This window comes from Alligator sinensis, unplaced genomic scaffold (genome assembly GCF_000455745.1).
Source record: "Alligator sinensis unplaced genomic scaffold, ASM45574v1 scaffold659_1, whole genome shotgun sequence".
Taxonomy (NCBI): domain Eukaryota; kingdom Metazoa; phylum Chordata; order Crocodylia; family Alligatoridae; genus Alligator; species Alligator sinensis.
In genome coordinates this window covers 790,873-803,592 of record NW_005842265.1, presented here as the reverse complement: position 1 = coordinate 803,592, position 12,720 = coordinate 790,873, and the positions used below count along the sequence as shown (strand labels likewise).

At 43.0% G+C, this 12,720-nt stretch overlaps 1 protein-coding gene across 6 annotated transcripts in view; it reads left to right on the top strand.

Annotated features, from left to right (window-relative positions):
• TMTC1 (transmembrane and tetratricopeptide repeat containing 1) overlaps nt 1-12,720 on the top strand; it is a 257,444-nt gene that overhangs the window by 169,783 nt on the left and 74,941 nt on the right. For all 6 annotated transcript variants that reach the window (XM_025209059.1, XM_025209058.1, XM_006027760.3 and 3 more), the window contains one exon: nt 3,656-3,823. In XM_025209059.1, the coding sequence (XP_025064844.1) occupies nt 3,656-3,823 (168 nt within the window). The remainder of the gene's footprint in view (nt 1-3,655; nt 3,824-12,720) is intronic.

Genomic DNA, 12,720 nt, shown 5'->3' with positions numbered 1-12,720 from the left:
TCTTGTGAACCCAGCATTCATTCTTGCCTGTGGCAGGGGGTCAGGCTAGATGATCTGTTCAGGTCCCTCCTGACCCTAGTTACTATGAAATTAAGCAACGGTGAACCTGATTTTGTTAGGTGATGTACAAACGTAGAGAGATATGCCTTGCCCCCAGATCCAGCTGCATTGAGAATGAGTAATACCTTTCTCTAATGGTTTTTAACACTGAACCAGATCTGGTGCAGTTGGGCAGCTACCAGGAGACAGGAGAGGATGAGATAATCCACAAACATTCTTAATGCTACATAGATCAGCACCTGCATGAAAGCTGCAGAACCCCATTCATATGGCATTGCCATTAAGTGGACTAATTAGCTTTGCTCAGTTGGAAAGTTAATTTGCTCACGTGCAGGACCACACTGCTACAGCTTAGCTGATTCTTTTTGGGAGCTAACACATGCAGAGCTACCTTAGATGAGTCTGCAGCATGCCTGACAAAAAAGGTGACTAGAAAGCTAGATCGTAAAGCTGTGCATGATGTTGCAGAAAGACTGATTACCATCCCGATACACTGGAAGACTAGCAAGTATGGCAGAAGACCAGCTTGGCTTAGCAGGGAAATCCTCAGTGAGTTAAAACACAAAAAGGAAGCTTATAAGGAGTGGAAACTTGGACAAACAATGAGGGAGGAGTATAAAAGTATTGTTCGGGCATGCAGGGATGAAATCAGGAAGGCCAAAGCTCAACTGGAATGCAGCTAACAAGGGAGGTGAAGGGTAATGAGAAGGGTTTCTACAAGTATGTCGGCAATAAGAGGAAGATCAGGGAACGTGTGGGTCCCTTACTAAATGGGAGGCAACCTAGTAACAGAGGATGAAGAAAAAGTCTGAAGTACTCAGTTTTCTTTCTTTTTCATGTTGTGCATTTTCCTTTCCAAATGGCAAAATGTGATATCTTCCATGTTTCAGGGGTGTAGGTTGTAGACATGTTGGTCTAAGGACACAGGCAGACAGGTTCTATTGGTAAATTTTATATTTTTTATTAGACCAAATCAAATAGTTGGAAAAATTCTTCTTAGCAAGCTTTTGGGCATAAACACCCTTTGTCAGGCTGAGGAAGCATCTGCAGATGGTCTATGCTCTTCCTGGATAGAGTGGTAAAGCAGCCGGTGGCTGCTTTAAAAAGATATCAGATTCACCCAAAGGATCTTGTCTGCCTATGTTCTTAGACCAACATGACTACAGCTTGCACCCTTGACTTTAGCAAGGCTTTTGATATGATCTTCCACAACTTTCTTGCAAGCAAGCTAAGGAAGTATAGGTTCGATGAATGGTCTGTAAGGTGGATAGAAAACTGGCTCAGAGGGTAGTAGTCAATGGCTTGATGTCTAGTTGCCAGCCAGGATCAAGTGGAGTGCCCCAGGGGTCAGTCATGAGTCCGGTTTTATTCAATGTTTTCATCAGTGACCTGGAAGATGGGATGGATTGCACCCTTGACAAGTTTGCAGATAACAGCAAGTTGCGGGGAGTAGTAGATGCACTGGAGGGTAGGGCTAGGATTCAGAGAGACCTCAGCAAATTGGAGGACTGGACCAAAAGAAATCTCATGAGGTTCAAGAAGGAAAAGTGTGAAGTCCTGCACTTAGGATGGAACAATCCCATGCACTAGTACAAGCTGGGGACTGACAGGCTAAGCAGCAGCTCTGCAAAACAGGACCTGGGGGTTATAGTGGATAATAAATGAATATGAGCTAATAGTGTGTCCTTGTTGCAAAGAAGGCTAAAGTATACTGGGCTGCATTAGTAGGAATATTGCCAGCAGATCGAAGGAAGTGATTGTTCCCCTCTATTTAGCACTGGTGAGGCTACATCTGGAGTACTGTGTCCAGTTTTGGGCCCCCCACTACAGAAAGGAGAGTAGTAAAGCATTGGAAAAGTCTACCTAGAGATGTTGTGGGATCTCCATCCTTGGAGGTTTTAAGACCCAGCTAGACAAAGCCTTGGCTGGGGTGGTCTAGTTGGGGATGGTCCTGCTTTGAGCAGGTGTTTGGACTAGATGACCTCCTGAGGTCCCTTCCAGCCCTAATTTTCTATGGTTCTGTGTTGGGAGGGGTGGATGGAAGCCAGCTGTGGGGTGGCAGGTAGTAGTGTTGAGGGGTAGGCGGATTGTGGTGCTGTGTATGGGGTTGGAGGTAGGCTGTGGTAGTATAGAGGTTGAGAACTACCTTGTTCCTCATTAGTTTGATTCTTGAGGAGTAGGGTATTACCAGTATGTAGCCTGAGTACGAATGACAGGATAGTTAATGTCAGAGCTGTTTGGTGTAAAGCACACTGTACACACATAATGTTATTTAAGCTTTGAAAACAGTAATGGCATCAGCTCAACACCTTTAAAGTCCGAACACCAGTGGTTCTCAGTATTTTTAGTCTTAAGGCATACCTCATCAGACTTGAAGCCCCCTCCATAACTTTTTGTGAATTAAGCAGCATCTAAAAAACGAATTTATTTATTACAGTGCTTACTACCTTGCAGAGGAGGCAGGCAGTGGGGCAGGGGAGCAGCTAGGCAGGGAGAGCCTGAGCCTGCCTTTGTGTTTATCTCCTCACTCCTCACTTACCTCAGCCTCTTATCAGCTTAGATCATGCGTAGTCCTATGCTTGCCTGGCAGGGGAAATACCATGATCACCACGGTGGCTTCCTAGTCTCACCTGGGGAAGATCACTCTGCTGGCATGGGATAGTACCTGCATAAGTAATGCATAGTTAACCTTGGCTTTATGCCCACTTTATAGAAATAGGAGACTCCTCCCTAGCTTGCTCCTAGGGCCTTATGGCTAAGCGCAAGCGAAACTCGGGGGCATCCGAATCCCAAGCTTCCAGGCTTGGGCCTGCAAGAGGGATGCCTGCCAAAGGTTTTGGGAACATCTGAAGCCCCAGGTGGTGGTGGAAGAGATCTTGCCGGTAGTAGGACCACTTATGGTTCTGGACTGACTCATGGATTTGGAATTGATTTGGCTAATTTGGCTTGGAATATGGAAAATTAAAAATCTTGCACTTCCTGTGGCACCCCAGGGTACCCTGGCACCCTGCTTGAGAATCACTGCCCTACACGTAAGAGAGGGACACTCTCTGTGCAGGACTTAAAAACTCCTAAATTGTAATCCTGCCTCTGAATATCTCTTGCTGGGAACTTGGAAAAGGTGCTCAGTTTCTTAGCCTCAGGTTCCTGATCTGTAAAACAGGAATGATAACACTGCTGAAGTTGTGTAGAGAATTCATTAGAGAGCTGTAAGCAACTATATCACTACTAAGTATTACTAGTATTATGATGTAGCAGATTGCTTACCTAAGTATTATAATAACAATACAATGTATACTGCATACACAACTATTTGGGTTGGTCTAATAAAAGATATCAAATTCACCCAAGGAACCTTGTCTGCCTACTGCATACACATACATTCGTCTGGCTGTGTTATTTACAGTGCTTTTATAAACTCACATTGGTTGTGAATTGATTTCAAGGGAAAAAAGAAGGGACTGTTTAGTCCGAATTTGTTTTCCTGAAAAATGAAGTTAATCTAAAGAAAGTGGAATGGAATATTGATATAATCTTGTACACAAACTCTAAAACAAAACCTGTAATCTTCTCCCCTCTCTGTTTGCTTTTCCAGCATGGGGTACTGTATCCTTTTTGTTCATGGTTTTAAAAAGCTCTGTACGTGGTTAAATAAATGTGGTGTTACTGCCATGACCCTCTCCGCTCTGCTGCTCCTGCTGCTCTTCTCCTGGAAAACTGTGAAACAGAATGAAATCTGGTTATCAAGAGAATCCCTCTTCAGGTAGGAATGGCCACAGAAAAGAAATTTCTCTTCAACTTTTTAAAACATCGTTTTTTAAAATAAGAAGTGTCTCACATTTTATTGTTGCATGAAGTAGATGTTTTTTAAGCAAAATAAGACTTTTACTACTCTTGCATTATTATTATTTATGTTGTCTTTGCTCTTTGTAAAAGAATGACTTATTTTCTACTTCATGAAGTAATTTGTATAACCACTGTATTTGCCTAGAACAAACTTGGATTTTGGCAGTATGATTTTTATAAAATGCTTAAACAGCTCCTTAGACTAGTAGTTAATGTTACTGCCTTCATTAAAAACACCAGTGCATTCATAGTAAATATGAAAGTGTTGAAGGTATTTTAGCAGCATCTTTATAAAGGTAAAAAATAAATACTACAAAGTGTCAAAAATATATTATATTATGTATAATTCTTCTTGGTTTCTGTTTCCTAAACTGCCTTCTTTTATAGCCTTATATATTTTCTATTGAAACAGCCCACTTTGATATGTGTTTTGTTGATAAATGTATTAAATTTACTTCCAGATGTTTTCAACAATTGTCTAATTATTAGGTAATAATTTAAATGTAGGTGATTTGCAAATGGATTATTTATTGTGTAAACTATTGGCCAGAGCAGTTTTATTTTCTCAGCATTAGAGATTATGAAATTACATCTAGCTTTGTTTTTATAAATCTTTAAATCAATTTTGCAATGTTGAAGCAGATGAAGCTCTGTTAAGGTAAAGTTTAGAAAGATGTGAAATAGGAAATGAATTGTGTAAAAGTGAAGCCACTCCCATCTCCATAAACAGTATTTTATTCCATTAAATAATGGAAACCATGGTGATTATGTCCTTGGCTCAGATTCCAATTCATTTCAAGTGCAAGTTTCAGGCCAATCCTTCCATGATTAATGGCAACAATTCAAAAGAAAGCTGTATGGCCTTATGGTTCTTTTACTTTTGAATAGAGAAAAAAACTATAATTGTTTCTGTGTTAATTCAGATCACATCTGTAATACTAAGCACAATTCTAGTCACCCAGAAGTTAGACCAGAACAGATACAGAGGATGGGTACTGGGAAGTTCAGGGAAAACATGCTGAAAAACAAGGAACTCATAGACTATTTTTTATGCAGAATTTGTAGCCAAAATTCATTCCTCATAACTCCATCACACTTACTGGGATTACACCACAGATGAATTTAGCTCAATCATCTATTCATGCCCACCAATCTTACCCTTGGCTTGTAGTATTTATTCATGAAATCCAGGCTGAATGTCCTGCCAGCGTAGTCACTGCAGCACAGTGACGTATGTTGAATACATTCATTCCTCAGCACATGGGAGCCAGATGTGCTTTACTGTACAGTTCCAATCTAGTGAGTAAAGAGTAGTACATATGCATTAGTTTAGCATCAATCTGAGTGAAAACATAAGCATGAGCTTCAGCTTTTTCTTCAGTGTGATCCCATTATGGGTGAAACATGTAGGTAGAAGCTGCTAGTCCTGGAGAGGAGCTGATGCCTGCAATTGGATTATCCATGGGGAGCAGTTGCAAGAGACAAAGGAAACATTTTTTAAAACAGCATTTTATTTTCGATAAGGTTTGTTTGTTTTTTTGGCAGCAAGCCTGCCAAAAATCACAGAACCTGCCGTTTGTCATAGTTTATACTGTGAATTAACTGTACACAACCTGGCGGATTTCACCCAAGGACCAAAATAAACTTGAGTGGTTGACGCTGAAGAACCATGTCGCATTCCAGGCTGAGAGAGGACATAATAGTAGAAGATGAGAGAGAAAATATGGGGGCAAAAGCAACAATTCATCAAAAGTTGCAGCTGGGGACAGGAAGATCAAAGAATAGCAGGAGTTAGGCTAAATACAGCCCTACTATATATATTACACTTGAACTATTAAAAGCCCACTGTAGCCAACAAATCAGCTCCTTGCCTTCAACAAATTTATTCTGTGCTATTCCTACATGACTCTCTTCTGGCTCCCTTTATGTTTTCACTTTTTTTTCCTGTTGTTCCCTGCTTCTTCCTCCTTACTTCCTTTACCGGTTCCTCCCCTCCCCCCCCCCCCCCCTTCCCTCTATATACAGTCTCCCTTTTGCCCACCCCAGATGGGTGTCCCCCTGTACTTCATTTCTAGGACAAGTATCTATGTCAGAGCTCCTTCCTCTGTAGGAAGAAGGCTTTCATCCTCCCTAGAAGCCCAATCTGAAAACTATCCCAAAACCCCATTCCCCTCAAAAGACTCTGCTCCCCATTAATGAATGCATTATTGCCCACCCAGTCTCAGCACAGACATATCTTTCTTTCAACAGTCTAACTCTCCCAGTAACAAGGGATACCTTCTAAGGGCCTTGTTGTAAGTTAATTTTGAACAACTCCTGGAGCTCTTAGCCCCTGGACTGTCAATACATTAAGTGGCTTGTTATGTGGCACAAAGTTATACCACTCCAGGACAGGATTCTCTCTTAATCCAAATAACCCAGCTCCTGTTCCATCAAGGTGTGGCCGCTCCCCACAGGTGTGCTGCTCAAGTGGAAGGTGCGACTGCAACTAGCACTAAACTGATCAACATTTGTGTGGCTCACAGTGTAATGTGTAACAGGGCCCTAACACCTGCAGTCCCAAGTACTCACCACTACCATAATCTAGCCATTAGCTGCAGGATAAGCACAATGGAGTCCTAGCAGTCAGCTGAGGGAGCTGATGGAAGTACCAGTGGGCAAGGAAAGGGGGGGTTCCTGTGAGCTCACATCTGCCTGGTTTAGAGCTCCATTATGCAGACTCAACAGGAAGGAAGAGTCTGTGATTCACCTCCCCAATGACCCCGAGGGCAAGGGCAAGAGGCAAAGAGGCAATATAAATCATTGGGATGTAAAGAGATGGAAGACCTGACTTCAGATTATTGAAAGAACATGTGTGCTAAGAAGGCAGCAGTGGCGTGTCAAATCCACATTATCCTAAATTCTTGCAGCAGCAGTCTTCATGGTGCTGCAGCCTAGCAGCACAGATCATCAGGAGGGAAAGGGGTGGGGGCTGCCAGCAAGATGGCTGTTGCCCTTGCACCTCACCACTAATTGGCTGAGAAGTCTGCCTGCCATGTAGTCCCACCCTTCCACGAATCGGCAGTGAGGGATGGGTCCACATAACAGATAACTCTCACAACCAATCAGTGGTGAGGGGAGAGGCCACTGGGGCACCTTGACCAATTGGAGACGTGGCGGGGCTCACCACACTCAGCCCGCAAAAATGATGGCCGGCCTCGAGTTCTGCCCATGAAATCGACCAGCCGCCTCCTGAAGTTAGGTAGACCTCTGGTAACAGGTTAGCAATTAACTGTGTTGCACCCTGTTCACATGTACACAGACATGCACGCACACACGCACACCCACAGAGTAATCCCTTCAGGTAAGAGTGGAAATAGAATGATGTTACAATGTGGGGAGTCTTATACTACGTAAGGAAAAGCACATGGGCAAACAGAAGTCTCCTTGTGCAAGGTAGTTGCAAGGTGAGTTAGTTGTAAGTATAATAAATAATAAGGAAAATGAAAATATTTATTTAATGCTGTTTTTTAAAGTTCCAAATCTTTAATTTTGCTGTATTGCAAAGTGCTCAAGAAAGGGATTGTTTGCTGACTGGCTGAGCATCCTGTGGAATGCATAGGGCAGTATTGAACCTAGACCACGTACCTACACCAGGGTGTGGTCAGAAGAGGGCACAAAGAGCCTGTCTTGTTCAACTGCATGGCATGATCCTTGTGTTCCTGTGAGCAGGTGGATCCAGACCCTAGCTCAGCAAAGAACTTTAAGCACGTGTATGGGTCCATCCCTATCATTAAGCATTTATCTGTAAACATGTTCTTAAGTCTTGCTAAGCATGTATTAAAAATTAGGTGTTTGTTTTAGGAAGAATGGAGTTAAGCAAATGCTTAATGCTTTGCTGAATTCAGGGGTAAGTGAGGGTAGTGCCGCAGACACTGCCGACCCTTCCAAAACTGACCAAGGCTGGGAAGCAAAGCTTCCCTCATCTGCCCCATATAAGTCAGAAGGGCTGAGTGGGCTAAACGGGGTATGGACATTTAACTTTTTTCAGAGTTAGTTCAGTCATCAAACTACAACTAATGCTCTCAGAAAATATTTGCATGCTGCTCCCTATTTACGGCAATGCCATAATGTGCAGTTCTAACCTGAAAGGCAACTGTGCAAAAAATTACAGTTTCTTACTCAGCAGATCTGCTCCTTAAGTCAAGTCTGCTGACTTCAGTGATTTAAACCAATAATAATAAAAGTTTACTGCTTTGTGCTCTTGTTAACTCTGCAAAGCCAGCTCAACCGAACGGCATGTGTTGGATTCTGTGCCATTTTGCCCATCACTGACAGAGCTGTTTAATACATCCCAACCATTTATGCTTCTAAATGTCAATTTAAGGTTTTGGGGAGGAGGGGAGAAGGCTGTACATGTCATTGAGGGAATAATTTGCCATGGAGAACCTTTTGTTGCTGGTGGTGATATCCAAAATCAAACAAACCCAGCATGCCTTTCCCCCCTCAAGAGCCCCAGGTGAGCAGATGGGTCTTGCTGTGAGAAGTCCTTTGTCTTGTAAGCTGAGCACATTTGATGTGGAAATCACAGAAAATCAATAAGCCTGGTGCCCCACAGAGAGTGGCTTTGCAGAATAGAACTTGCACTTCAGAATACAATGGAGACTATTGACAGGAGTGTTTCCCCAAGCACTGACTGAATGGGATTTGAGGCTGATGCTGGCGTTTGAAGTTGGAAATGCGAGTGGTAATTAATAGCATATTTGATCTCATCATTGTGACTTCTGGCCATTTGCTTTTAACTGTGGAATGAAAGTATGTGTAAAATGGCGTGCATAGCATTCGTCTTTCACTTACAAGAGTTAAAAGTCATCTTAGTAGTCAACAGGGAAGGAAATCTTTCTGAGAAGTGACCTTTATGCTCAGTGGATCTGTTTCTTACTAGACTTGGGTTGTCACAGTATATTTTCAGAAGAGAAAAATGAAAGAGAGAGAATTTGGAAATGCATGTTGGAAGAATATATGTGGAGTTGTGGGAGGAGGGGGTGTTGGTGGGAAGCAGAAATGGAAAAACATTGTGTTCTGCTTTTGTTATTTATACTCCACCCTTTCCTAATTGGCTTTAGTTACGAATATTATTGTTTCCTTTCCCAGCTGTCCCGATAGAATTGTTTCATGAATGTAGTTCACCTATGTCCTTCTCTGGTCACTTATTTCTAGACAGAGCAGTTTCAACTGAGTCTTTTCATGGGGCTACGCAAAGTATTGTGTCGCACTTTGTCAGGACCATTATCAGAAGCAGCCTCAGATTCGCATACAGGAGCAGCAAGAATAAGCAGCTGACTACAAGGGAAGAAAACAACCAAACAACACCAGGACCAATTTCTGTCCTTTCCACACCCATGTGCAACATAAACTATAGCTGTAGCTTTGTGTATCTGTGAAATCTTAATAGATGGCTCCTGAGCAACTACTTAAAGTTAAATTAAAAGGGGAAAATGGTCACAAAAAGAATATTTCAAAAGCTAGCCTTCCAACTATTAATGCGGTAGCTCATTAGAAGCAAAGTACTTTTGAATATGTAATATACTTCTCAACATTTTGCTCTGCTTCAGCAGAGGCCATAACAAGACCAACTCCTCATTACACATAGGCCAAGGAGCAGCTCTGAGATGGTAAAAGCTCTGAGTCCATGTATGTGTCTTTGCATATGAGAGTCATTGGTGTAATGATATGCTTTCCATATAAGAATTAATATCCCAGTAATACCCAGAAGGTTGTAAGTGTGTAGTTAATGGCTCCCTAAGCCAATGGAAATTAACACAGTCAGAGCATTCACACATTATTTGCTGCTGGTGCAGTAGATCTTTGTGAAAACTAATATAGAGAATTGTCCTCTTAAGAATAGCATCAATTAACTGATTTAATTTAGCAATTAGTCACAAAATGGCTTAGTGCCTTCTGGTAAGCATGTAGAAATACTTTATGGTGAGAAAACCAAACCTGAGGTACTTTTAAAAAGTCTTACGGGTAAAGCACTAGGTCTCTACATTAGTAGTGGATGATCTTTCCTACCAGTAACATTCTCATCCCTCTTCTTTTCTTTACCTCTGCTCCCCATTCATCTGATCTGTGATGCCGTGATTTTACCAACCTTATTCCCTCCAGGCCTACTGTTCTGTCCTTCCTCTTTGTTGCCAAGCCTCCTATGGTACACCTACCACTCTTTTTTTCCTCTCATCTTGACTTAATCCCCTTGCCTATTTTCAGAGCTTTTGTGTTGTTATTTTTCAATTGGACTGGGGCTTGATTTCTCCTTTGGGAATTAAAAACTTGCTTGGAGAGCTGACTGGAGAAAATAGCCAAGGCATTGCAGCAAGACTGGAAATCTGCTGACTTCCTCTACTCCTTTCTTTGATGGAAGGGTCTGGGCTAGTGGATGGAAGGTAGAGAGCTGTGAAGCTAGCCTTAACTAGTATGCAAAGGAGGAATAAGAATGAGGTTTGAGTTCTTGTGTTACAAATTCACCCACCTCTACTCCTAATCATTTAGAGAGCCTTATATTTATATTCTTGTCAACTGTGTTCCTCTGTTAAATATAAAAGCAGGAGAATAGCTGCGTCTCTAGATACTCATAGGAATAAAGGTTTTATAGTAAATGTTCTTCTGTTACTGCCTTCAATCTCTAACATTTTTCTTAGTCATATAAGCTGTGCCCTTCCTTTTGCACTCTGTGTTAAGTAAATAAGCAAACAGACCACTGCCAAGTTTGGTGTTTTATTGAGTTAGCAAAGTATGTGCCTTTTTTTTCTTTTTTCTTCCTTGTATTTCTCTTTGTGCCTCAGTGATGTCCTTTCTCAGCCCCGTGCACTCTCTCTCCTCAGTTTTTCTGTGGTGCATCAATGTTTATGTAACTCAGCATACAGTATATACTGTGACTAAGTACAGACAATCAAAAATCCCAAGGCTGAATCTATTCAGATTTTGCAGGTTAGTCTAAGCTGCACAGATTAATTTCAAACAGAAGTGAACAGCAAATGCAGCCACATGCCTGCAGTGGCTCAGGCTAGAAGCTGGGGACACTAGAATGTGGCTCTCTCACTGTGTGTTCACTTCCTTTTCCTGCTGCCCCCGAAGTCTCTGGGATTTGCAGTCCAAAATCACAATAGTAGAACTCTGAAGGGTTGCTCATCACTTCCTCTTCCTGCTTCCAGGTGCCTCTGGGACTTGTAGTCCACAGTTGCAGCCAGCACTAAGTTTGAGTAGGGGAAGGGGTATTTAATTATGGTTACCATACATCCGGGTTTTCCCAGACATGTCGTCTTTTTTGGCTCCTTGTCCTCCCATTCTGGCAGGTTTTTGAAGTGTCAGCAAGTGTCCAAGTTTTTGCTTTGCCTCTGCATTTCCTTGGGCCTGGGGGCAGTGGGGAAAGTTAATTGGCTGGATAGCGTGCTCTGCGTGCAGGCTCTGGCAGCTGCTGGCAGGTGAGTGTGTGTGTATGTGTGCATACACACTCAAGCAAGCTACGTGGGCAGCAGGGCTGGGAGGGAGCAGGAGACTGCAGATGAGGAGTATAGGGTACCAGCAGGGCCTGGGGGGCAGGAGGCTGTGGGTCAGGAATGTGGGGCACTGGCAGGGCTGTGGGAGGCAGGGGGCATATAAATGCCTTCCCCCCACAATCATGTACCTCTTCCCACCCCACACGTGTCCTCTTGTTTGAAATTGGAAATATGGTAACTGTAGTTTAACGCCCCTTCCCTGGCCCCAGACCCCAGACCCCAGCTGGGTTTGCTGGGGGGGGGGGGCAGTACCCACCCCCCATAGACGGGTTGCATCCCCAGCTAGGTTCCTCCCTCCCCACACACACACCTGCTTGTCAGCCAGCCCTCACTGTTCCAGGTAGGGAGCAGAGGGGCAGAGCCAATGCTGTTCTCTGGAGCAGACAGCCCAGCCCAGCCCAGCCCAGCCCAGGGCTGGAAAGCATGCTGGGATGCTGGGGGACTGTGATTTAACTGGAACCAGGAAGGGGTCTGGGGCAGAAGTTTTGGTTTGACCCAAATCAGTTAAGTCTGATACTACATTCAACCAGGTGTATCTTAAACCAGTTTCTGATCACTTATATCAGTTTATATGTAACTTCTGTCCCTAGCCTATGTGTCCTCCTTTAGCAGCAGAAAGAATAGCTACCAAATGGTGCTTTCACCTAATGCACTTGGCTCAAGTGTTCAAGATATTAATTTGTCATGAGTGATTTTTAGATCCCCCAACCTTTGGGTACTTCACTGAAGTTTTATTTAAGGGACCAGATTTTATAAAGGTGGTAAGCACCTTGCCTTTTGAAATTCAGACGCCTTTATATCTTGCAAGTTGGGCACTGAGAAGTTGATGCACCTGCAACCACTTTTCACTTCTGGCAATTTTTTCATTAATCATCTAGCTCCAGTGAAAGAGGTCTGTGTGTTGGTGCAAAATAGGGTTGCTAACCCAAGAACATTTTTTTTCTGACAGTCTGCAAAGTTTTTACTGATGGCTAAACATTTTTACTGAATGCTTTATGTTGTAGGTAACTTTAAATACAATACTTCTGCCAGGCCCCAGTTTCAAGGGCTGTGTTCAAATTTTTGGGGTTTAACATCAACCATAGTTAAAAAGTGTGGTTGTTGGTAAAAAAAAAAAAAAATTGGATTTTTTTTCTCGAGTTGGCAATTCTGCTTGACTGCAGTGATGGTTTTACAATGTATTGCCCCTCCCCCCCCACAGGGGGGCGCTCTAGTCACCCCTACATGTCGATGCTCCTGACTGCATCCTGCACCATGTTGCCTCCCCAGCCCACCC